This window comes from Prionailurus bengalensis, chromosome A2, assembly GCF_016509475.1.
Source record: "Prionailurus bengalensis isolate Pbe53 chromosome A2, Fcat_Pben_1.1_paternal_pri, whole genome shotgun sequence".
NCBI classification, from domain to species: Eukaryota; Metazoa; Chordata; class Mammalia; order Carnivora; family Felidae; genus Prionailurus; species Prionailurus bengalensis.
Window position 1 is genome coordinate 112,552,910 of NC_057348.1, and position 27,739 is coordinate 112,580,648.

At 34.3% G+C, this 27,739-nt stretch overlaps 1 protein-coding gene across 1 annotated transcript in view; it reads left to right on the plus strand.

Moving 5' to 3' along the window:
- The window catches only part of ABCB5 (ATP binding cassette subfamily B member 5), a 116,363-nt gene that overhangs the window by 7,002 nt on the left and 81,622 nt on the right, over nucleotides 1-27,739 (plus strand). Inside the window, exons 4-13 of the mRNA XM_043589061.1 lie at nucleotides 403-457; nucleotides 8,917-9,108; nucleotides 9,194-9,365; nucleotides 11,783-11,907; nucleotides 11,988-12,165; nucleotides 13,476-13,589; nucleotides 13,900-14,010; nucleotides 17,272-17,397; nucleotides 18,687-18,890; nucleotides 25,523-25,693. Coding sequence (XP_043444996.1) covers nucleotides 403-457; nucleotides 8,917-9,108; nucleotides 9,194-9,365; nucleotides 11,783-11,907; nucleotides 11,988-12,165; nucleotides 13,476-13,589; nucleotides 13,900-14,010; nucleotides 17,272-17,397; nucleotides 18,687-18,890; nucleotides 25,523-25,693 — 1,448 coding nt within the window. The remainder of the gene's footprint in view (nucleotides 1-402; nucleotides 458-8,916; nucleotides 9,109-9,193; nucleotides 9,366-11,782; nucleotides 11,908-11,987; nucleotides 12,166-13,475; nucleotides 13,590-13,899; nucleotides 14,011-17,271; nucleotides 17,398-18,686; nucleotides 18,891-25,522; nucleotides 25,694-27,739) is intronic.

A 27,739-nucleotide genomic window follows, 5' to 3' on the forward strand; every position in this document is an offset into this window, starting at 1 on the left:
TTCACATGAGTTCCTGCTTTTCTTGGACTTTCTAAATTATTCCCTGGGATATCTCAAACTGAATTCTAAATGCATAATCTCAGCAGGAAAGGTGAATTCTATTACTATTACTTACACAACTTTTGTCTGGAATCAGAGATGTCCTAAAGAATTTTTTCCAGATATGAGATACATAGTTAGTATTTCCTTACAATTTTTCACATTGCATGAGTTCTTTTTGAGAGGAGCAATAATAGTTTCAAACTTTAGGTTAGAGAATAGAAAGTTAAGATGATCATAAACCGTAAGATATTAAGTCCATTTTCTTGAGAATGCATTATATTTCATTTGGAGGGCTATGTATGAAACAGTGTGGCCAATTATAAATTAATTGCCTTCATAATTTAAAAAACTGTGTTACAGCAAATCACCAGAATTGTACTCAGTCTCAAGAGAAGCTGAATGAAGATATTACTGTGTAAGTAATGTTAATGTGTTACTGTGTAAGTAATGTAAAATATCAGTATCATGTTTATTGCACGCTGCTTTATTCAGTACTTACAAGAAAAAAACGAAGGTTTCATCATTAATATTACATATAAGTGATTAAAGCAAATGTGTCCTTTTCTTTTTTTTTTTAATATTTATTTATTTATTTTTGAAAGAGAGAGAGAGACAGACTGTGCGTGAGGGAGGGGTAGGGAGAGAGGGAGACACAGAATCCGAAGCAGGCTCCAGGCTCCGTGCCATCAGCAGAGAGCCCGATGTAGGGCTTGAACCCACAAACCACGATATCATGACCTGAGCCTAAGTCAGACGCTCAACAAACTGAACCACCCAGGCACACCCCATAAATGTGTCCTTTTCTTTCATTGGATATACAAAATAGAGTTATTATATAATTTTTCTTCTATTTGAAAGTCACTAAGTTCATAAGCCTTAAATTGTATTTGACAGAATTGTCATCAGTAGAAAATTCATTTTGAGATTTGTATTTTTAGACCAATTTTGCCTTCTAGAACTGAAGGTACATATCCTAAAGACTAAAGAACTTATTTTTTTCTTTTTTTCAAATTACTTTCCTTACAAATCTTAGAGAAAAATGCTACTTCTATAAACTTTAAACACCAAAAAGTCATGTGCAACAAATACTAAAAAGAGTAAAATAATTGTTTAAATGTTTATTTATTTTGAGAGGGAGAAAGAGAGAGAGAGTGTAAGTGGGGGAGGGGCAGAGAGAGAGAGAGAGAGAGAGAGAGAGAGAGAGAGAGAGAAAGAGAGAATCCCAAGCAGGCTCCATGCTGTCAACACAGAGCCCAACGCAGGACTTGAATTCACAAACCATGAGATCATGACCTGAGCCAAAATCAGGAGTATGACACTTAATCAACTGAGCCACCCAGCTGCTCAAATAATGAAATAATTTCAAAAACAATAACAGTAAAGTTTCATTGACTAATTTTGGAGACTAATTATTGAGACTATTATGGTGATGTTGTATTCAAACTAAAAATTGTAAAGTCTGAAGTAAATAATTTATAAGGGCATTCAGTTTTTGTGTTTTATATATTAAATGGTATCATTTCCTCTGTTATGTGTTGAGTTTGTTAAAGCGAAGCTGTTTATTGAGTATATTCAATGGACTTAGTAGTGTCTCACTAAAATTATGAGAGTTTTTGCTACAGACCTAAGTGATCCCTCATTTTACTCCCAAAAGTGAATCCTACATGTTGCACAACCCAAGGGACACCTATCACATTGCAGTGAAACTCTCTGGGCCATAATCCTTGACCTGCCCTGTCCAATATGTTAGCCACAGCTACATATGCCTATTTGAATTTGAATTAATTAAAATTGAATAAAATTACATATTTAGTTCCTCATTTTTAGTCACAGTTCAAGTGTTCAGTAGTCACATTTGGCTGGTGTCATCTTGTCTATCACAGATATGGAATATTTTCTTTGACACAATAAGTTGTATTGGACAGCATGCAGTGTAAATGGCACCCCCTCCAGTTGTACTTTGCTGCAGCCTGAACTCTCTTTGAATGTTGATTCTGTTTTTTAGCAACTCTTACATAAAATTTCTTTATAGTGGGTCTTTTGAAAATTCCTTGTTGAGATCCAGTGTATTGCCTTTTACTGAATTCTATTCTTACAGTATTAAACTGAGGTTCTGATGTATAATGATGAGGTTTGAGCTTTTTACAAAGAATTTTGGAATTTTGAAAAATAGTAGCATCCATTTAAAGAACAGATAATAAAAGGGAGAATAAAATGAAGAGATATGTCTGCATACAGTTATTAAAAGATTTTGAAATTTACAAAGAAACATTCTTAACATTTTTGATCTGTTGTATTTGTTATGCTATTGTTCCTCAAACCGGTGTTCTGTTTTGGGATATTTGAGATACATGAAGAGAAAAGATTTCATGGTCAAACTGATTTTGACAATATCATATGACAACCTCCTTTTGGATATACACAGGACAGATAAGTGTAGTAAAGCTCCATTTATTCCCAGTTGTTACTATTTGACTATAAAACCCATTTTTCCCCAAACACCTAGTAACATCCTGTGGAACTAATGTTTTGATGAACACATTTCTGAGAATCATTACTTTATATCCTCTTTTTTGGATGAGGATAAGGTAAAAATACTTCTTTCAACTATAATCATCAGGAACCAAAGAATTTTATTCTACCTATGTTATTATCTACAGATAATGACTCATAGCTTTATATAAGTTTAATGTTTTTGATGTTCAGCCTGTATCCTTATTTTATTTACCAAATATTCTGAAAATAATTGAATATTTTCTTGTCGAGTCCAAATCATAATGATTAAGTAGTCCCAAGATGATTGATGGTAAATATGATGCCCCCTCATCTGTCAAGGGTTAATTAATTAATTCTGTATGAACTTTTAAGCAAGTTGTTCCCTCCTTTTTGCTACTTCTAATATATCTTTCATAATCTACTTGAAAATGAAGGGGCAAACTAGATTACCAAGGCTGTGTTAGATTTACTTCAGTTGCATTTAATGTAAAACCCATGGTAATAGTTGTTTAACCATGATAGAAATTTATTTCTCTTACATGTAAATATCTGAAAGTTGGTAGTCTAAGGATGAAATATGGTTCAAAAGGCATTAGGGACTCAGCATCTTTCTGTCTTTGTTCTAGTCATAGGACCACATCCATTTTAGCTGGGCATAGTGCCACTTCAAATAAAATGAAGGTTCTCTTATTTAGGAGGAAGATAAAATCGGATATTGGCTGATAGATTAAGTAAATAGCAAATTCTGCTGCATCAAGTAAGGACCTAGAATAATTCCTAAATTGTGTAAAATGGGACTGTTAATATGTGGTACATTTTAAAAGGAGGTGAGTATTCATAGTTAATCGGTCTGAGACATCCTGCATTGAACAAAGTTAATATCTTTAGTTTTTGATTTCTTGATATGTTCACATGTTTCCAAGGAGGAATGACACTAGGTATACAGGGTTTCCCGAATCTATTTGAGAATGCTTTCTCCTCAGAAATATTGCTAGAGTGATTCAGATCATATATTCAGGATTCATATCATGGGTTCAGGATTAAGGTGATGGATTTTTAACCACTTTTTAACTATGGAACCTGTTGGGGAGCTTCTGTAAGCTTCAGTTTCTTCATATGCAAAATGAAATATTAATACTTCCTGAAGATTCAATGATACTCAGATATGTCAAGGGCCTGACATAATATTTAACACAAAATAAATGCTCAATAAATGAAGCTATTAAATCAGCCTTAATTTGCAAGTGGTTTTGAATCAGAAGACTTAGACCATGAAGGTAGTTTCATTTACTGGTGCAAAATAAAGTACCTGGACTTTGGGACTACTGGGGCTTCTTCTTCTGGGTCCCAGGTAGTTTGGAAGTTTGATTACTAGATAAATGAGAGGTAATGACTATAGTATCTTCAATTTGCAATAAGTTGAATGTGTTATTTTCTTTTTTCTTAAGGAAAAGTCTATTAAAAAGTGAATCAGTGCTTTTGTAAAAATTATTTTAATTACCTTTTCTGATTAAGTGCTTAATATTTTCATTGTATATAACATGAAAAGAAAAAATGCACAAAGAAAATTAAATCACTTATAATCCTGCCACTAATGGATAATAAACATTAGTTTTGTTTTTATTATTATAATCTTTTTGCATGTATGAGTACACATACATAATTTTAATATAATTAGAATTATACTGTTTATATGATTTTAATAGCTTTATTGAGGCATAATTTACTTATCATAAAACTCACCAGTTTTAACTGTACACTTCAATGATTTTTAGTAAACTGACAGAGTTGTGCAACCATCATGACAATCTATTTTTAGAACACTTCCATCATTCTGTAAAGATCCCTCCCTTACAGTCAGTCCCCATTCCCACACCCAGCCCCAGCCAACCACTTATCTGCTCTCTATCTCTAAAGATTTATATTTAAGACATTGCATGTGCATGGAAACATAATATGTAGGGCACCTGGCTTCTTTTATTTATTAGCATAGTGTTTTTTTTTTTAATGTTTACTTATATTTGAGAGAGAGAGAGAGAGGGAGGGTGACAATGCATAAGCAGGGGGTGGGGGGTAGAGGGAGATGGAGACACAGGATTCTGTGTCATTAAAAAAAAAAAAAGGCTTGAGTCATTCCAGGGCACTTATCTATGATACACACTTCATTTTGTTTATTTTTTTTAATGTTTATTTATTTTTGAGAGAGAGAGACAGAGAACAAGCAGGGGACAGCCAGAGAGAGCCAGAGACACAGAATCTGAAGCAAGCTCCAGGCTCTGAGCTTGTCAGCACAGAGCTCCACGCAGGGCTCGAACTCACAAGCCATGAGATCATGACCTGAGCCAAAGTCAAATGCTTAATCCACTGAGCCAGCATAGTGTTTTTGAGTTTCATCCATGTTGTAACATATATTAGTAGTTTATTCCTTTTTATTGCTTAGTAGTAATCCATTTCAGGGGTACACATTTTTTTATCTGTTTACCAGTTGATGGGCGCTTAGATTGTTTCTGGTTTTTTACTATTTTAAAAATAATGCTTCTATTAACATCAGTATAGTTATCTTTGTGTGTATATATGTTTTTATTTCTCTTGGGTGTTTACCTAGGTGGAATTGCTGGGTCATATGGTAAGTTTGTGTTTATCTTTTAAAGAAACTGGCTACACCATTTTGTTTTTTCACCAACAATGTATATGGATTCCAATTTCTCCACATCCTTGTCAACATTTGTTTATTGTCTGTCTTTTTTATTATAGCCTTGGTAATAGGTGTCAAGTGGTATCATATTGTGGCTTTAACTTGCATTTCTCTAGTGACTAATAATGAGAAGTTTTTTTCAATACATTTTAAGCATTCATATATTTTCTTTGGTTAAATGTTCAAATATTTAGACTATTTTTAATTGTGCCTTCTCTTATTATTGAATTATGAGAGTTCTATTTTATAAGTTCTGGGATACAAGTTTTTTGTCATATGTATGATTGGCAAGTTTTTTCTTCCAGTTTATGGCTAGCTTTTTCATTTTATTAAAGGTTTCTTTTGAAACACAAAAGTTTTAAGTTTTGATGATGAGGTACAATTTATCAAGTTTTTTTCTTTTATCGATTGTGCCTTTGGATTTGAGAATTCTTTGCCTAACCCAAGATCTTGAAGATATTCTCCTACGTTTTCTTCTAGGACTTTGAATATTTTAGCTTTTATACTTAGGTCTATGGTCCATTTTCAGTTTATTTTTGTGACTGTTATGAGGTAAGATTCTAACTTTTCTGCATGTGACTATATCCATTTGTCCCAAGCACTAAGTCCTTGAAAAACTTATCTATTCTCCTTTCTCAATTTCCTTGGCACCTTTGCTAAAAATCAGCTGTCCAAATGTAAAGGTTTCTGTTCTGTCAGTTTTGTTGCATTTATTGATATGTTTGTTCTTATACTAATATCACACTGTTTTGATTAGTATAGTTTTAGAGAATGAATGGATAAACAAACAAATAAATAAAATCAGGAAATGTAAGTCCTCCAACTTTGTTCCTTTTAAAAATCATTTTGGCTCTTCTGAGTTCTCTTCATTTCTACATACATTTTAGGTTCATCTTGCCAATTTCTGCCAAATAACCTACTGGATTTTTTAGAGGGATTGCATTGATCAGTTGGATTGCATACATCAGTTTGGGGATATTGTCACCTTGAAAACATTTTTGAGTCTTCTAATCCATGAACATGGATTACCTCTCAATTTTTTTAGATCTTTAATTTTTCCAAACAATGTTTTATAATTTCCAGTGTGCAGATCTTGCATTTCTTCTTCTCATTTGTTTTTACAACCCATTTTTACTTATAATATTATAAACATTTTCCCCACAACAGTAAAAAAATTCAGTAAGGTGATTTTCATTAAACCTCTTGTGTTTTATGCTGTCCTTATAAAGCCTCTCTTATTAGAAAACATCCAGTTCTGTTTATTTGCAATATTTTTGTTTTATTAAAGTCACAAATACTGAATTAGAAATATTAAACTGTTGTTCCTAGGTTAAACACAGGGTTAATTAAGTTCCTGTGAGCCTCTGGTCACAACATTTTCATCAGTCAACACATAACCTCATTTTGTGCGTATTAACGTTTAAAGACATCTTATCTAATATATATTGTTGACTCATTAACATTGAACTGATAGTCAATAGCACTATAACTCATTCCTACACAACACTTATCTAACACACATATTTTCTCCATAGGACTCACCACAGCCTTCTTACACTTAGAAACACTAGATAGCCCTTCAGCATGCTGCTTAAGAGTCATTTTAAATAGTGAAATCATCAAGAAAAAATACAAAAATTAGAAAAACGTGGTACTACATATGCCACAAAAAATGACACTTGTTTACAATGTGAGAACTAAAACAAGCAGGCAGAGTGTTGCCTTGTTCAACTTCAGCTGGGATCATCTTTGTTGAGCAACTCAAATTTTTTGGCACTCTATGCATGTCCATGAGTAACAATGAAAACATCTGAGTATTCATTTCAGGGTTAAAAATAAGCCTTAGTGAGCACACAGATTTGCCAACACAGAATCTGGGAATAATGGGGATCAGTTGAATGTTTCTCTCTGTTTTCCTTAGTACTTCACTTTCTTGGCTTTCCACCTACCTCCTTGGCCACTCCTCAGCTTTCTTTGCAGGCTTTTTCTCTTCACCCCAAACTACCATGTTTGGAGAGTACCTGAGCTCATTCCTTGGTCCTCTTATCTTTTTTATCTGCATTTAACTCACTCACACACACACACACTCTCTCTCCCTCTGTGGGTGGTCTCAGTCAATCCTTTAATTACCACTTGTAAGCTGATGCCTTTCAAATTTGCATCTCTAGCCTAGACCCTGTTCCAAGTACTCCTAACTCTCATTTTCAGCTTCTTACTTGATCTCCACTTTTATGTTTACTAAGCATCTCAGTCTTAAAATATCTAAATCAAAACCCTTGATATCTCCTACAGATCTGTTCCATTCCCAGCCATCAATGGCTGTACATGGCACACCTTTCACCCAGTTGCTCAAATCAGAATCTGAGTAGTTATCCTTAATTTCTCCCCTTCCTACATTCCTCGCATCCAATACATTGGCAATTCCAGTTTGTTGTATTTCAAAAATGTAACTAGAATCTTCCCACTTCTTTATACTTAAGCTGCATCTTTATCCAAGGCCCTATCCTTCTCACGTTGGCCATTGCAATATCCTCCTAACTAAACTGCCTGCTTCCATTGCTTTCATTTCCATTCATTCTCCATAGAGGGGCCAGCTGATCTTTTTAAAAGTTGAACTGATAAGGTCATCCCATGCTTAGATCCTCCAATGGTCTACTTCTTCTCTTAAAATAAAATCTGTGCAATGCACCATGGTCACCCTACAATATTTGCTAAATTCTCTGGCCTGATCATTTCATACCACTTTGGAGTTCTTTTGTTCCTGGAACATGCTGAGCTTTTTTTCTGCCTCAGACCTTATTCTTCTTCTTTTCCCTAGAATACACTCTTCTTGCTATTTTTATGTGTGGCTCTATTTTACCTTTTGTATCCCAGCTCTAATATCACTTCCTCAAAAAATGTTTTCTTAACCACTCTATTTGCACCAGCTCTCCCGACTCACCTTTACCCATTGGTTAGTCTGTGACTTATCACCCTGTTTATTTCCCTCATAGAACCACCTGAAATTATTTTTCTATATGTATTGTCTGTCTCCTCCCACCAGAATGTAAATTTTTCATGAATAGGGCCTTATCATCTTGCTCATGACTATATCTCTAAAACCTCACAGATAGAAGGTACCCAGTATACATTTTTTAAATGACTGCATTTATCTGGTCTACTGTTAGATTGTTTTCAGCTTTTCTTTATTGTTGTTAATGCTAACATGACCATCCATCTAGATTAATCTTTTTTATATATTTCCTTATGGTAAATTCCTAAAAAGTTGAATTTTATATTTAATAGTATATATACATATATATATTAAATATTTTATACACTGTTTTTGACTACTTTCATTTCTTTATCTACCTGTTCCACATACAGCTATCTTAATTATGTCAATGTAACTTTTCAAATGAAAATTTTAAAAATTACTGAAAGAAGATATAAATAACAAATGTTTTAAAATACTAATTTCTACTAGTAATGTAAGAGAGACATATTCTAGACTAGGGAAACCTAAATTTTTATATTCAGTGTACTTTATTTCTTCTTATGGAGGTTTATTTTTAGTTATTTTATAGGCTAAAGCACAAATTCTCTCAATCAAATATTATGGTAGATTTCTTTTGTTGTTGTTGATAACAAAGGGAAAAAACTGCACTTGAATCTCACTAATGTTTCCAATAATCTTTTTTCAGGTTGACCCTATATTATATTGGAATTGGAGTTACTGCCTTGGTTTTTGGCTACATGCAGATTTCCTTTTGGGTTATGACTGCAGCACGACAGACCAAAAGAATTCGAAAACAGTTTTTCCATTCAATTTTGGCACAGGACATCAGCTGGTTTGATGGTTGTGACATTGGTGAACTTAATACTCGTATGACTGAGTAAGAGGATGGATTTGTAGTATATCAACTTTGTTTCCATATATGATATATCAATGACTTAAATGCATTTATTTATTTGTTTCAGTGACATCAACAAAATCAATGATGGTATTGGAGACAAGATTGCTCTGTTGTTTCAAAACATGTCTACTTTTTCTATTGGCCTGGCGATTGGTTTGGTCAAGGGCTGGAAACTCACCCTGGTGACTCTCTCCACCTCACCTCTTATAATTGCTTCAGCAGCCATGTTTTCTAGGGTAGGCAAGATGGCTAATGCAGTGTTGACTGGAAGCAAGAATATGAACTAGGTTTTTTATCAAGTTTGTCAAAAAAGTCATTTCTATTCAGTTCCTATGTCTAAAAATAGGGATGTTATGCATCACAAATACTTTTGATTTTGTTCACTATTAATCACCCTTTTGTCTTCAAGTTATTTGGCTACAATAAGGTTAGTTACTAACATTAAAGAGGTTACTAACATTAAAAAACATTCCTCTTGGGGCACCTGGGTGGCTCAATTGGTTGAGTGTCTGACTCTTGATCTCAGCTCAGGTCTTGATCTCAGGGTCATGAGTTGAAGCCCCACATTGGACTATGCATGGGGTGTGGAGCCTACTTACAAAACAAAACAAAACAAAAGCATTCCTCTTCATTTGGTAGCCTAGCGCAACTTCAAATGATAGCATGGATAAAGAATTACGCCATTATACATTGGATTTTGGAAGAGACTTATGTGTTCTAAATGTCCAGATAAATGTGTGCAATTCATTTCATTAAAACAGAATAAGAAACTGCTAAAACTGTAAACATTTTTTATGTCAGCCATTTCAAGTTCATATTTTTATAAGACTTGAATTACATTGAAAATGTCTGCTTAATGTCTACTTTTATGTACTATATAAATCTGATACAATTTTTAAAATAAATTATGCATTTTCATGTTAAATTATGTTTCTAGTGCTGGTGTGAGCATAGCACAAGATATTGATCATGTATAGCCTGGATTTGAAAGCAGTGCTCTTTGTGAAGTCCAAAAGCAACACATATGTCCCTAATATCTTTCTCTAAATCAAGCCTGACAATTCAACCAATGTATATATCCATCTCCTAGATTGGAGGCACCGTGTATTCTTAGGGATAGATGGGATTTTTAATTTTGCAAAGCCAATTGTTCTTTACTGAAATCAAAGCCATAAAATTCAGAGTTTATTTGGTAGCAATATACAGATCCAATCAAACAAGAATTTACAGCAATAAAAATATTCTATAGTTGAATGATTTCTTGATAGACTTCAATGTTTAGACAAGAAATCTTTATTTAGTATGACTTTTAGGATTGACCTTGTAACCCTTGTCAAAATCTTCATCCCCAGCATATTTGAAATTAGGACCCACTCAGTAGGAAGATTACCCACTATGTGTTACTAAGATCAGAGCCTAAACTTAAAATTGCTCAGGGAAGCAAAGTGGACAAGAAGTTTCAAAGGAACAACAGTGGGAAATACAGTTCTGCTACTGTATGAACTGGTTGTAAGGAAGAAGCCAATAAGGTCAAAGTTATTCAAATGACTAAAGAAGCCAGGGTGGGTGGTTTCCAGCTTCCTTTGGTTCAGTTTAATTTGGCAAACATTTATTAAACACTCACTATGTACAGTGGTTATTGCTAGGTGCTGCTTCCTCTCCAATGAGATAGGAATTTTGTAAATGTAAATTTTTACATTTAAAATGTGAATTCAGAAAGTGAATTCAGAAAATAAGTATTATTCAGTTTATGCTACCTTCTGACTTTAACAACTGTCCAAGCATGTCTTACATAAAATCATCTCCAATTATTTGGAATGTGTTTTGAAAATGGATAGATTTGTTATTTGAGTAGGTAATAGTTTAAGACTCACAGCTCAGTGGACAATTTTCCTCCTATTCCATTTCATTGGACCATTGTGCTAATTACTAAATGAAATCTGTTACTAATTAAAGGAGTAGTAAGTGGAATGTATAATAGAGAAAAAGGCACATTCTGATTTTAAAATTTTGAAAAATTTTTAAACCTGCCTAATAACGATAAGAATGATATTCTCTTTCCTCTCTGTCTCTGAAATCTCACCTCTTAAGTGCTGGAGATATAGCACTTACTAGGTAGGCTGTGTTATGCAATAATAGTTTCAGGGGTCACACTCCAGACATATGCAGGATTATCTTCTTCTGCCTGGTACTGTGATCCATAGCCTCTGGAAGACTTGCTTTTTACATGATAATAAATCAAGTCAAATCAGGCTCACCAGTTTCCATAGTACACCTGAAAAGGTCTATGTCCCTAAAACCCATCTCCAAATCGTCTTTCCCAATTGTGTTAGCATAAGTACACATATTCTAAATTTTTAAAAATACAGAGAGAAAACAGGGAAGCTCTGCTTGTAGAAGACAGAGTAGAGATTTAGATGGAAGATTATGTCACACTAAATTCTTTCACTGCTGTGAGACTTTAAAAAGTCACTTAATATCTCTGGCCATTTCTTTCCCCGTTTGCAAACTGAGAAAATTAGATTAAATGATACTAAGTACCTTTTCAATAATAAAATTCTGCTATTCTAGATTCCACCTGAATTAAGTTCTCTGCACATTGTTACTGCCTCAGGGTCATCTTTTGGTTAACTGTGGTCATGGTTTGTTACAGATAATGATCTCATTGTCCAGTAAGGAATTAAATGCCTATTCCAAAGCTGGGGCTGTGGCAGAAGAAGTCTTGTCATCCATCCGAACAGTTGTAGCCTTTGGAGCCCAGGAAAAAGAAATTCAAAGGTCTGTTCCTTTAATTATGATAGTATTTTCTTGGTTTTATTTTCCCCAAAGTCTATTACATTGTGTCTTGTCTTTTTAAGGTATACACAGAATCTAAAAGATGCAAAGGATGTTGGCATAAGAAAGGCTATAGCTTCAAAACTCTCTCTTGGTGCAGTGTACTTCTTTATGAATGGAACCTATGGACTTGCTTTTTGGTATGGCACCTCTTTGATTCTTAGTGGAGAACCTGGTTATACCATCGGAACTGTTCTTGCTGTAAGTCTTATTTAAGAACAAAGGTAACTTGCCTATGTAATCTCTTCTTATCTAGAGTTTAGACAAAATCTGTCTTTGAATAATTATGAATATTCAAAGATGAATGTTTTTAACAAACAAATACTCGTTTCTTTCAAATTATCTGGGTATATCTTTAAATTATATCTATGAACTGGCAGGATTTAGTCATCCAGCATATCTTTAAAAGCATCATACTTTTAGAAGAATCATAACTGAATTCTCCCCTGGGATGTAGAGTTTTCTTAATCCAGCAGTCAAAAAGGCCATTCTCTCGTGAGACTTTCTCCTTTCAAGCTTGCTGAGGTAAGACAAGACTCTACATTCACCTTGCTGAATGGCTTCCTCTGGTAATATTCTGGAGATAAAAACTCTCCTGACCTTCCTCTGTCCTTTCAGCATATACTAATGTTAAAAACAGAATTATCATCTACAGCTCTCTCCAACATCACAATTTAGATTTTTTTTTTAACTCTTAGGATTATGCATTGAATTTGAGTTTATTCGGTCATCCTCCCAAATTTGAACAATAAACAATTCAGTTCAGGATTAAAGACAGTTTGTCTTGCTGAACTGAATTGATCTGGTCTATATACTTCAGTTCTCATTTGGCCTTCCCATTTTATGTAGATTTCTGTCAACTAAAGTCATCTTTTAGATTTGAGACTTTCATAATTAAGACTTTTATATAAATGAAATTTGAGCATGAGGAATTTGGGGCACATCCTTACTCCTCAATTTATATGTGACTTTAGGCCAATGACTCGCTAAGCCTTAGCTTCCTCATTTGTAAAAATAGGGAAAAAGCACCTGGCTTATGGGATACTTTATTTATTTGATTTTTTGCCAAGATATATGTGTCTGAAACTGAAAGATGTCCATTAATATAAGAATTCAGAAGTTTGGACAGAAATAGTACTATGTCTCTATGTAAGTGAAATGTATCCCATCCTTCTCTGTAAAGTTTAAGGAACTGACTGACCAGCAGGGAGGGAGTGCAGCTTACCTCCTCACTCAACCAGTGAGCCTTCCTCAGTAAACAGATTTTTGTGCTCAAGCTTCCCAGCAGGTGATAATGAGACTGTGAGACAATCAAAAGTTGTTCCACATTAAGAAAAAGCCATGTAAAATTGGATTAACTTGTGTTTCCTTTATGTTTGGCAGCAGCTTGCATTCTTTCCTACCTAATTTCTCTAATATATCTCTCTGAGTGTCAACCAAATATACACTTTATTCCATTGTGTCTCTTATATATTTGAGGAAGATTAAATATTATTTTCTTGTTCCTATAGGTTTTTTTTAGTGTAATCCATAGTAGCTACTGCATTGGAACAGCAGCCCCTAGCTTTGAAACCTTCACTATAGCCAGGGGAGCCGCCTTTAATATTTTCCAGGTTATTGACAAGGTAAGGCTTCACATTGCTTTGAAAGATAACTACAATTACTGCAAGAAAGAAACCAAAAAAATACATACATTCATTTCATTAAAACAAAAGATGGGCAAAATCCACGTTGGATAATTAGATATGCAAAGAGATTGTTTTAACTCTTCTACAAGGGCATTGTGTTTTATTGAAACCTTTATGTCTAACTCAATGTAGTTTGGAAGCAGAAAAGAAAGCATTGTAAAAGTAAACCATCTTTAAATTGTTTTTAGGATGTAGAATGTCAACTTAGTCCCTTGAAGATTTGTAACATTCTCTTTGTTTTTCTAAGAAACCTGCTATAGATAATTTTTCAACAACAGGATATAAACCAGAATGCATAGAAGGAACTGTGGAATTTAAAAATGTTTCTTTCAGTTATCCATCAAGACCATCTATCAAGGTAGGTTAATTTAATTACAGAATTGTACAGTACTCTGATATTGTCTTTTATTGGCTAAGATCTCTTCTTAAGAGAGTATTTAGGATCATTTTGACCAAGATTTTGCTACTCTTCTTTGAAAAGAGAGAGGAGAAAGTAAGATAGAGAAAGGTGGGGAGGGAGGGAAAGAAGGAGGGAAGGAAGGAAAGATGGATCAGTAATGGACAAATAACTCTGGAAGAGCTAGTTACATTTCACAGCCTCTTTTTTACATTCAGCTTACTAAAACATTTTCAACTCCCTGAAATTCCTTCACTGCATTTGGGAGCACACCAAAATGTCTCGGATTGATGGCATCACCTATTGGTGGTCCCCAAATATTATCCCACTCAACAAAGGTAACTCATTTTAACCTCAGATTCTCTAACCTGAGGAATTATGCATGTGTTGTGCCTTTTCCTTCTCCTTTTCCTAAGAGCTTTACTGGACCAGCATTTGTGTCTCAGGTACTTTCTTTCTCACTTTTAGATACATGCAGACAATCACACGTGTGCACAGGTGCACATGCAGCCCAGAGTTTATTACCCTCCATTATTCAGTCTTTGACAAGTTCTTGTGAAAACGTTTGTCTCTTCTGTCCTCCTCTTTTCATGTTATTAGTATATTTATCCAAAAAAGTAGTTACAGTTAAAAATTGCAAAGAATAATTACTAATAAAACACTTATTTTATACAAAAGGACAATATTATTTAAAAAAAATTTTTTTTTCAACGTTTATTTATTTTTGGGACAGAGAGAGACAGAGCATGAATGGGGGAGGGGCAGAGAGAGAGGGAGACACAGAATCGGAAACAGGCTCCAGGCTCTGAGCCATCAGCCCAGAGCCCGATGCGGGGCTCAAACTCACGGAGCGCGAGATCGTGACCTGGCTGAAGTCGGAGGCTTAACCGACTGCGCCACCCAGGCGCCCCAAGGACAATATTATTTTAAATGAAATTGATAAAAATTACTCTTGCCATCAACTTTTAATGCCTATAAAGTGCCCAAATGTCCCCTGCATAATTTGCATTCAGAAAAGATCTACCTACTCCTACTTCTTTATTTTTCCCTATGTCTTTGAAATTCTCTTTTCAAAGCTCTTTTTTGAAATCTTTGTTACTTAATCACCATTATTGACATAGTGTTGCCTTCTACCATTTTTCTCAACAGAAACACACATTTGCAACTACATTTGGGTTGGCTCTTAGAGATTTAAGTACCAATTGTGCCATTATATTGCATGGTAAAGTGTTCTCTGGGTTTCAAACTATTTTTCAGTGAACATTTGAAATATATCCCTTTTTACTAAGCTAAAGAGTGAATAATTTCAAACAAAGAAATTCGTTACCACTTTAAATAAATAAAACATATTCTTCCAATGAAAGTACAGAAACCAACTCCAGGGTGAAAGTGGAGATGATAGAGGAGGTACTCCCACCAGGAGTCCTGAATTTCTTACCTCCTTCAAAGAATTCTTCTCTGCTTGACCCTTTGCAAGTTTTATGTTTAAGTTATTTAAAGGGTCTGTTTATTTACAAACAGGGAGATCAAAGTGAGAGCCCAAAGAGAGATTCCCATGTTTTTAAGCTGAGTACATAATAAATGCAAGCAAAGATAGATGAGAGTTTCTCAACGAGATTGCTGTTGTCATTTTGGTAGGGCTTCTGCCATTCTGTCATTATTTGTCAGGCTTCTCTCACACTGCAAGTCCCTAGGACACTAAAAGCTGGTAGCAACCTCCAGGCATTGAGAAATATTTTAAAGTGCTACCCTGAGTTTCAATGTCCCCATGAGATCCAGCACTAGAAAAGGAGGGTTAATAGTGGAATTCATTCATGGGAGCACCTAAGGAGTCTTGCCAGTTGTCTTACTTTGCAACAGGAAAACTTTGGATTGCAAGTAACTTGTTCTATGAGTGTTCCACAAGACAAGAAAACCTTTGTAATAAATTTTAACTTGGTAAATGAGCAGTGTCTTGCAATACGAATAGTATGTGAGGCCAAATGTCACATGATCACAATGAAGCCAATGGTTTCTCTCTCTCTCTCTCTCTCTCTCTCTCTCTCTCTCTCTCTCTCTCTCTTCTCTCTCTCTCTCTCTCTCTCTCTCTCTCTCTTTCTCTTGCGGGATGCGGGATTGTGGGTGATCATCTCCCATGCTTGGATGCTGAGTGTCAGGCTGTAGTGTTTGGCAGAAATCAGTGATTTTTCAGAACATTGGAAGGTGCTCACAACTGGCGCTTGTGTATTTTTTTGTCACCTCAAAGCCCCTATGGATAGCCCTTTGCTTTTTCATACAAGAGTAAGCTTAGGAATGCTTTGCTTCATTCTAGGTCAGGCTGCCTGCAGATACAGACCCTTTCCTCTGCTGCCTTATTGCCAGTTACATTAAATACAGTATGACAAGAGTTTATTAATACTTTACTGTAGTCGACATCCGTGTAAGTGTAACAGTGACCCCCATGCAGAAAAAGATTCCATTGAGTCAATAGATAGCAGTGATTCCATTAGTGATAGTGAAAGTCGTCCTGCACAGTAAGCCTCCTCTCTCTCATCTCCCCCACACCAGCCAGGTAAGTGCAGCTTAATTTGTTTATTTTTCTTTCTATTTTGTATTTACTTTGTTATTTTATATTATATTACAGTATTGTAATCATTTTCATATAAATATCTTTGGGGTGTGGAATGAATCATCTGAGTTTCCAGTATTTCTTATGGGGAAATTAGCTTTGATCAACAAGTACTTTGGATTACAAGCATGTTTCTGAAATGAATTATGCTCACAAGCCAAGGTTTTACTGTATTTTTCAATAATGTTAAATATATATTTTTTAAGAAAGAACTTCCTTAAATAGCTCATGAAGATATCTGGCAAGATTTCATTCAATTGTTGCAAATTAAAAGAAAAAAAACTTTTACTAACTTAGTACTCATGAAATTGATATAAAGTATTTCAGCCGAAAATGTGAACAGTTTGCTATGGCTAGTTAATATTCTTTGTGTACTTTTAATCTAGATCTCCTCTTTATAGAGAGAGATGGTAAGACATTTTTAAATATTATTTTCCAAAATTATGTAGATTTTTATTATACATGTACATGAAACAAAACAAGGTCTAAATTTGTTTTTAAGTGTCACAGAATTCTTTTTCTGTTTATAATTCTACATTAAATTTCTGAAAATATGTGAATCATATTCTCACTTATCCTAGTTATATAGAATTTTTCCCCCTACATCCCAATAGATCCTAAAAGGTCTGAATCTCAAAATTAAGTCTGGAGAGACAGTAGCCTTGGTTGGCCCCAACGGCAGTGGGAAGAGTACTGCAGTCCAGCTTCTTCAGAGGTTATATGATCCTGACAACGGCTTTGTAAGTGTACCTAGCAAAATCATGCATAGCCCACATGATGAAATTAGGAAATACCACCTACTATAGGGAACTTACAGCTATCTCAGCTTTGATTTAACAGTGGACCTGATAGAAGCCATATCATTTTCTTTCCTGCATATTCATTTATCCACCAAATATTTATTGAGCACCTATTGCTAGGCACTGTTCTGGGTACTAGGGAACATAGATGAGCAAAGCATAAAAACCTCTACCCTCATCGAGTTTACATTGTAATAAGTAGAGAACCACAAATAAGTAAATTATATAGTATTTTAGAAGGTGATGAAAGCTGTGGAGGAAAATGACATAATTTGTAGTACCCAGAATTTACAAGTTTTTCCATTTCTCAAAAAATCCCAGCAGAATATCTGCAGAAAATATGCTCTCTCATTTTTTTATGTCATCCATAATGTTGCACTTGACTTTGTTACCCTTGTAAATATCATAGAGAACAAGACTATGATAGTCACAGAAGCATAAATCTTAATGCTTCTATTCAAATTTTCAACTGTTATTTTTAAAAGAAAATCTATTCTCCTAGAGCCTGGTTCATTTAAATTTGACTTCCTAAGTTTTCATTTGGAGTATACTAGATTCATGTATCCATGTTAATATTAAATAAATAAATTATGGTTAAGCATTCCATATATAAAGCAGTTGCATAGAATACTCATGCCCAGAGAGAATTCCAGAGTTGGTGATAAAGAGAAGCTCCGGGAGTTATAATTATCAAACCTCGGCTTCTGTCATTGGAATATGTGGGGTAATGGGTAATGGCACTATTTATGGAGAAGACAGTATTCTTTTACTATTATTTATATGAAAGAATAGAAGACACTTTTGACTTTTGCAGCAGAGTGAGGTGTTGAAGAAAGGGTATTTCCTAGAAAAAAAAATGCAAAGGTCACATCAGTCTTAAGTTAACAAAACTGAAGTTTGTTACATGTGTCTACATGACAACATTTGTGGCTCCTATAGCCAGGGATCTATGTAGCACCTAATTTGTGGATCTTAAAATAAGGATATTCAAGTGGTTTGGCAATATTTTAAGCCAGTGGTTTTTTTTTTTTTTTTGAGGTTTTATTGGTTCACATCTACCAGAAAAGGCTGTTGACAGTACACATGCTATAAATATTTTATCAAAAGAAGCCAATAGTTGATTCCTGAAATAGCCTGCTTCTCAGCTTACACTTTGAACTAAAGAAAAAGACTCTAAACCCAGTGCAGTGTAAGGTATCACCACATGATTTATTCCTTTGGATTGGCAGATCACAGTAGATGGGAATGACATCAGAACTTTAAATGTTCAGTATTATCGAGAACATATTGGAGTGGTCAGCCAAGAGCCTGTTTTGTTTGGGACCACCATTAATAATAATATTAAATATGGACGAGATGGTGTGACCGATGAAGAGATTGAGAAAGCAGCAAAGGAAGCAAATGCTTATGATTTTATAATGGAGTTTCCCAATGTAAGTACACTATGTAACCTGTGTCCTTATTTAGAGCTAAAGCAGTTCAATGTTCCAAAATAAGGTAACAAAACAATAACTTCTACAGAGTAGGAGGAGTATGAATAACTGCTGAATTGTCCTAGATGAAACATCTATGAATGAGAAAGCATGGCAGCAACCAAAAGAAGAAATGCATCATTGAAGGTCAGTTTTTTAAAGCCATATTTAGTTCTTACTAGCTCTCACTGCAAATGGAAAAGAAAAATAAATGAAGGATATATTAAAATATAACAAAGAAATATGAAACAAATTCATCAGTCCAAGCTGAGAATTGATGTCTGCCAAATGTTGATTTGCAAGGCCATCTTGTGGCTAAGAGTGGGACTGTCACAGACAATGGTAAGGCAAAAGGAAAACTATGACCATTTTTAGAAGCACATAGATCCAATATCGGACAGGAAATGTATTATCATACTTGGAAAGAGATATAGTAAACTAAGATTCTTGATATTAGGACATATCAGATCCTAAAAGGTATTTAAAATTGATAGCTATAAAGCCATTTATTTACATTTCCCAAAGTATTCATTCCTCAGTATCACGTGAAACTATTGTGGGGAGCACCCTGTAAAATATGAAAGGATGAGATTTGAAATAAAAGTACAGAATAAAATTCTACTATATCAAAAAGCAACAATAACAAAAAAACTTTATTTTAGTGTATATGTTTTATAAACCATACTCCATGGGTCATAATAATTTTTGCTCTTTCTTTTTCTTTTAATAAAAACTTTTGTTTTATCAGTAATTACCTTTTATCCCCATTATTTATGGTCATAATTGGAATAGCAAACTCATTAATGGCTTAAGCTCATCCTTTGCCTTGTAGTTTGCGAAAACAAACTTCCTTTCTTTGACCTTTCTTTTGGCACTTTGAATGACTTCCCTTCGTCAAACACCAAAGATCTTTAGTTTCCCACTTGGAATTAGGAATTTTCTGGGACATCTTAAATCACACTCTGTAAGTTACTACTTGCCTTACTAAAAGTCCAGTATTTATACAGAGATGCCCCTTGCTATATAATTAATAATAAATCTTAAAAATATAATCCAAGGAACAAATTAAAGATACTGGCTCATGATGGAAACTAAATTTCACAGCCATGGTTGAGCAGAGAAATAATAGTAAGCACAGGAATAAATAAAAGTTCCAGACATCCCCAATGGAAAAATTGGGGAAATATGTGTTTAAATAAATGCCATTATTTCTATGATATACACATATTTTAAAATTAATATATTAGGATTAACTGATACTTGCTAGCGTTTTCCCATCAACAACCAGAAAAGCATAGGATGTATGTTTCCAAGCATTGGACAAGAGGTAGCACAAAATTGTGATTCCAGAGAGAAAGGAAACTCATGAGGAAACTCCATGAATTTGCAGCAATTCTGCAGAGGAACACACCTCTCACCCCCATCTCTATGAACTAGAATCCAGACAGAACATGGCACTTCACTAAACTGAAAGACAGAGATAGAGTTTCAGGACAGCATAAGCAACTGGAGAGGCAATGAGAGACCTGTGGAGTGAGGTGTGGAGGTAGAAGTCCCTGTCAGCACCACTTGGAAATCCTTGTCTGAAGATAAGACTTCCCAAGGCTTACTAGAGAGCAGCTGCTACAAAGCTGAGAGTAGAATAAAGATACTGGAAGTCTGTTGAAAGCACAGCCCAGCCAGAATGGAGAGATTACATTAACATTTTTTAATACCCCAGACATATAGCTGAGCCACCAAAAAAAGCCACACCTTAAGAGTAAATCCATACCTTAGAGTAGGCTGACTCTAGACCTACCCTAACAAAATCAAGCCATGACAAGATCCCCAGAGGAGACAGAACTTACCAGTTGGGTGCTGCCAAATTTTGAGACTTTCTACAGATTCCCTTAAAAAAGCGTAAAACCAGAATTACACATGTTCAAGATGATCAGGCAATATTTGAATTGCTTACTAAAACAAAAATTAACTTTGTTTTCAGAAGAAAACAGAATTCAGAGTTTCTGCAACATAACATTCACAGAATTAAGTGTACATTCTGCAACAATTAGATATACAAAGAAATAGGAAACTATGATCCATAAGCCAGAAATTATAATCTAAATGCTTAAGCACTTAAGAAAAGCTTCAAAATGCATGAAGCAAAAACTGCTGCTCCTGAAAGGAGAACCAGACAAACACACAATTTTAGTTGAAGCCTTCAGTACTTGATAGAACAAGTAGGCAGAAAATCAGTACAGCTGTTGATGACCTGAACAATACTACTGACCATCTAGATCTCACTGACACTTATGGAACACTGCCCAATAGCAGCAGAATATATTCTACTCAAGTACACATGGAATGTTCACGGAAGTAAACAATATTCTGGGCCGTTAAAAAAACAACTTTGCAATTTCAAAGAAAACATACAATATATGTTCTCAAACCATAATAGAATTAAAGTATAGAAATCACTAAGAGAAATATATCTGGAAAATCCACAAATATTTGAAAATTAAATAACTCACTTCTAAATAATCTCTGGCTGAAAGAGGAAGTTTCAAGGAAAATTAATGACTTTTTTAACTAAATAAAAATGAAACTGCTATGTATCAGTATTTGCTTTTAGAAAAGAAAAAAAGACCTAAAATCTATCAACTAACTTTCCAACTTGAGAAACTAGAGTAAGAAGAGCAAGTTGAACCCGAAGCAAGCAGAAGAAGGGAAATAATCGAGATTAGAACAAAAATCAGTGAAAGCAAAAAAGAAAAAAAGAAAAATATTAGAAACAATCATTAAAATCAAAAGCTGTTTCCTTGAAAAGATTAATAAAATCAGTAAATGGTAGCAAGGCTGATGAAGAATCTGAAAACAGAAGAGAAATTACTGATGGGAAGAATGAAAGATAGTACATCACTATTAATCTTAAAGACATTAAAATGTTGTAGGAATACTATGAACAAGGCTATGCCTTTATATAAATTTGACAACTTAGCTGCGGGTCAGTTCATTGAAAGACACAAACTACCAAAAGTCACTCAAAAAGAAGTAATATTAGGAGCACCTGGGTGGCTTAATCAGTTAAGCATCCAATTTCAGCTCAGGTCATGATCTCACTGCTCGTGAGTTGAAACCCCATATGGGACTCTGTGCTGACAACTCAGAGCCTGGAGCCTGCTTTGAGTTCTCTGTCTCCCTCTCTCTGCCCCTCCCCCCCGCCCAAGCGCCCTCTCTCTCTCTCTCTCTCTCTCTCTCTCTCTCTCTCAAAAATAAACATTAAAATTTTTTTAAAACAGAAATAATCTTAGTAAGACCTATAACTATAAAAAAAAGTCAACTAGATCTCTAAATCATAGCAACAATTACAAATGAAATCAAAATTAAAAGCAGCATCTACAGAGCACCTGGGTGGCTTAGTTAGTTGAGTATCCACTCCTCATTTTGGCTCAGGTCATGATCCCAGGGTCATGGTATCAAGCCCCATGTCAGGCTCTGCACTGAGCATGGGGCCTGCTTAATATTCTCTCTCTCCCTCTGCCCTTCCCCTTCTCTCTCTCTCTCTCTCTCTCTCTCTCTCTCTCTCTCTCTCAAAAAAAAAAGTGGCATTTACAATAGCATCAAAAAATATTAAAATAGACTAAATTTTATGTAAGGTGTAAATCTTCTGTATAAAAATTATGAAACATTGCTGAAAGAAATTAAAGATCTAAATAGAGTGTAACTTATTCATTGATTTAGAAATTCAGTATTTTTAAAGATACATGTTTTTCCAAAATTGATAAATTTGATGCTATATCAATCAAAATCCCAGAAGTCTTTTTTGTTAGAAATCAAATCTGCTAATTCCAAATCCAAATCAAATCTTTTTTGTTAGAAATCAACCTGCTAATTCCAAAATTTGTTTGAAAATTTAAAGGACTAAAAATAGACAAAACAGTTATGAAAAAAAAAAAAACAGCAAAGCTGGAAGACCTACAATATGTAATTTTAAGACAGCATTAAGAAAGTAGAAATGGCACAATGTAGATCAGTGGAAAAAATAGAGTCCAGAAAAAGACCCACACATATCTAGTGAAATTATTTTTGACAAGGCCATTGTTAATTTGTTGGGAGAAAGGAAAGTCTTTTCAACAAATGGTGCTGGGAAAATTGAATATCCTTCTGGAAAAACAAATAAAATGTGACCCTTCCCTCATACCATGTATACATATTAATGTGGCATGGATCTTAAATCAAATATAAAAACTGAAACTATCAAACTTCAAAAACAAAAACTTAAGTGAAAAACATTTGTGACCTTGATGTAACCAAGCCAAGGTAGGTTTTCTTAGGTAGAAAAGCATTTACTATTTAAAAAATGATAAACTGAACTTTATTGAAATCAAAACCTTTTAAAAGACACTATTTAGAAAGTAAAAAGGCCAAACACAGAGTGAAAGAAAATATTTACAATACACAGGTCTGACAAAGGACATGCACTCAGAATATATACAGAACTCTTATAACAAACACAATTATAAAACAGAAAAATGGACAAAAACTTGAATAGACATTTCATTTCACACACACAAAGAAATGGACAATATACCAATGAAAAATATTCAGCATTATTATTCACCAGGCAAATGTGAAGTAAAACCACCATGAGATACCATTTCATACTTGTTAGAATGGCCAAAATTAAAAATAATAGCAATTATAACTTCTGATGAGAATGTAAATCAATTAGATCTCTTATTCATTCTGAATAAAGTGAAATTGGTACAGTCATTTTAGAAAGAAATTTGACACTTTATTATAATGTTAACATAATAACCTTATAATACATTTATGACTCAGCATTCTAGTCCCACATATTTTTCCAAAAGAAATGAAAATGTGACCACAAGAACATTCTGTACATGAATGTTCATAGCAGCTTTATTCATAATATTCAAAAATTGGAAATAATGCAAATGTTCAGCAGCAGCTGAATAGATAAATTGCAACTGATATAAAGTTGGATAGAATACAAGATTTTCAGTTCATTTTGAATTTCAGATAAACAATGAATAATTTTATCATAAGTATATCCCAAATATTGTATGAAATGTACATACACTAAGAAAAGTATTCACTGTTAACTGAAAATCAGAATTAACTGACCTCTTTGGGTTTTTTGTGTTTTTATTTGTTTTTGCTGAAGTTGGTAGCTTAAGGTAGATTCACATTGTGTGAAGCACTCCTCAGAAATAAATAGGAGTGAATTGCTGATACACACAATATGAATGAATCTGAAAACTATTATGCTAAGTAAAAGAAGACAGACCAAAAAATACCCACTGCAATTATAGCAAAGCTCCAGGATACAAAGTTAATATACAAAAATCAATCATTTTCCTATATATATGCAATGAACAAGTGGAATCTGACATTGAAAGCACAATGCCATTTACATTAACATCCAAAAAATGAATTACTTAGGTATAAATCTAACAGAATATGTACAAGATCTATATAAAGATTGAAATCAAAGAAGAATTTTTAAAATGCAGTGCTATTCCATGTTCATGGAAAGAAAGACTCAGTATTGCCAGATGTTAGTTCTTCCCAACTTGATCTATAGATTCAGTGCAATTTCAATCAAAATCTCAGAAAGCTATTTTGTGGATATCAACAAACCAATTCTTTTTTTTTTTTAATTTTTTTAATGTTTATTTATTTTTGAAAGAGAAAGAGAAAAAGAGAGACAGAACACGAGCAGGGGAGGGCCAGAGAGAGAGGCAGACACAGAATCCAAAACAGACTCCAGGCTCTGAGTTGTCAGCACAGAGCCCAATGCAGGGCTCAAACTCACGAACCGTGAGATCATGACCTGAGCTGAAGTCGGAGGCTTACCGACTGAGCCACCCAGGTGCCCCTATGTGTTTTTTTTTAATGTAAAGGTCAAACTCTAGAAATCAAAGGTTTAGAAAACTATTTAAATTTATATCCTTGAAGAAATGAGCTTTGGGTCATGGACCTAACCCAATACAATATTACAACTATGCTTCATTAGTTCTAGAAATTACCTCCAACCTCAAATATCTCATTTGTTAAAGAGGTATATCCCAAAAAATAAAAAGTAAAGGAAATAAAACACAGGTCCAAAAGTGTCCCAAGACTGAAAAAAATTTTGAGAAGTTTGTTTTGCATTAATCTTTTCATACCTTTTTTCAGAATATCCAGGAAGGAAATTGTGAATAATATATTAAATTGCTGTTAAACATTTCAGATAGTTAAGAATGTGTATTACAGCAGTTCTTTTAAAGATATCAGTACATTTTAAATTGTCTTTAAAAACTTTCAAGATTGGTTCAAATATTATTAATCTCCCTAAAAATCCTGACTATCATACATTCTCATTTCTTTTAGTCCTAGCCAAATTTTCCTTTGGTCATCTCTTTATTGAACTCTTTTTTTTCCAACAGTTGTTTGTTTTCACAAAGGACAACTCAAAGGTCAAAAGCAGCCAGGCTGAAGTAGTGGTTAAGGTGGTATTAAAACACAACTGTTATTGCCTGTCATTGCCTATTCTAATAATTTGATCATGCTGCCTTCTGTTTCTGTGCTCTTTTCCTATTTTTCATTAGAAATTTAATACCTTGGTAGGAGAAAAAGGAGCACAAATGAGTGGAGGACAGAAACAGAGAATCGCAATTGCTCGAGCTTTAGTTAGAAACCCAAAGATCCTGATCTTAGATGAGGCTACATCTGCCCTAGATACAGAAAGTGAATCAGTTGTTCAAGCTGCATTGGAGAAGGTAAGTGAGCAGATCATTTCTTATTTCCATATTCCTGGCTCAACATTGTTTTTAAATACAAGAAAGTATGGCTCTGCACTGGATTATTTCTTGAGTTCAGAGCCCTCTTTAAGGTATTGATGCAGAATGTTCACCCTTGTAAAAACTTATACATGATAGTTATAGGAAGTGATTTGGATGAAAGAAGAAGATGCTATAGTTGGTGCTAAAAACATACAGGGCTGATATCCACGCAGTCATCCCATATATACTTCCTTTCCAATGGTCTACACTTTACACCTCCCCCTAGTAACCCCATACCACTACCACTATCACAGTTATAACCACATCCATTCTTAGCCTCTTGCATACACACCTGTAGGATTCTCTTCTCTGACCACTTTTCCTCTTTAGGGCAACCCCAAAGTACTCATTTTAACTTAATTTCATTTCCAGGGTGGAAGCATACAGTGTGGTTTGCCCTACCCTTGAATCATTCTCCTGTAAGAGCCCTTGGCCCTCTAACTTCATACTAACCTCCTGCTTACTGCATGCTACTGACTTGCTTCAGGACTTCAATTCAGTGATGGTCCTTTATGAAACTGCATTGCATTTGGGACAGTAGTTGGTGGCAGTGACATGAAAAACCATGAATATTTTTTTCAATGGCCAACCCCTCTTTTAAATCATGGCCTTCAGGGATGCCTGGCTGGCTCAGTAGGTTAAGCATCTGACTCTTGATTTTGGCTCCGGTCATGATCCCATGGTCATGAGATCAAGCCCTGTGTTGGGCTCTGCACTGAGCATGGAGCCTGCTTGAGATTCTCTCTCTTTCTCCCTCTGCCCCTCTGCTCCACTTGCATGCATTCTCTCTCTCTCTCTCTCTCTCTCTCTCTCTCTCTCTCTCTCTCGCTTTTTCTCGCTTTCTCTCTCTCTCTTTAAAAAATCAGTCAATCAATCATGGCCTTCAAACCTTTCAGAAGGCTTAATGACACAAATTACTTTGAACTTGTTTGAAAACATGTTGTGTTTTTGTGTCTTAGAAAATTACAGACTTTTCTTGTTAAATACTAACTTTGTGCCACCAGAAATGGATACTGGCAGCCAGAGTGCACACTGCTTATTGAATAATCTGTTAGTTACTATTATCAACTTGCAAATTAAATTGTATATGTTTTTACCCTTGTTTTCATCCCACAATGAGAGTGCCACCTGTTGTTCGTGATATTTCTTATTTCCATAAAGTAAGGAAGTGATATGAAAGTCCATGTTTATTGTAGATACTTTGCCAGTTTGGTTAATTTTAGTGGAAAAGAAATAATGATTCCCTCAAGGGTATGGCTGATGCTTTATTCATTTTTTTAAATTTAGTAACTGGGACTGGGCTCTACGGAATGCACTCAAATTGTATTCGGTAATGGTGATGCTTAGTTACTTAGGGCTTGAATGTACCAAAAAATTATTACACTTAATATAACCAACCATCTTTTAACTTACATAAGATTTTTCTTTCATTTTCTTGAGATACAATTGACATATATATATATAAGATATTTAAAAACATTGTAATAGGTTCCAGAATTGTTAAAGGTTAAGTGTCTATTATCTTTTCAACCAATGTGTTAATCACTTCAGGTGATCAGAACTTGTTCAGACTTTTAAAGTAGTTGATTAGTGACATAATAAACTAATAAAAGTTTTTTTACTAATGGTTAAAATTAAATCTGTATCATGATAAAAACAGAAGAACACAAATCGTTTGTAAACTATGATTACAATTATATATAATAGGTGTGCATGTGCACAAAAATGAAGACAACGTATATGAAAATACCAGCAGTTGTGTGACAGAATTATGAAGGAATTTAAGTTTTTAAAAATGTATTTACTCTTATTATTCTTCACTTTTTAAAGGTGAGAGAATTATTGACATTGTAGAGACATATAGGTGTGAAACTGCTTTAAGTTTGGTTTGCTGGTCTTTTATGGGATGAAGGTAAATGGTAACAAAGGGGTGACAAGTAGCACAATAAACGGAATTAATTATATATGCATCAGTTTATTAGA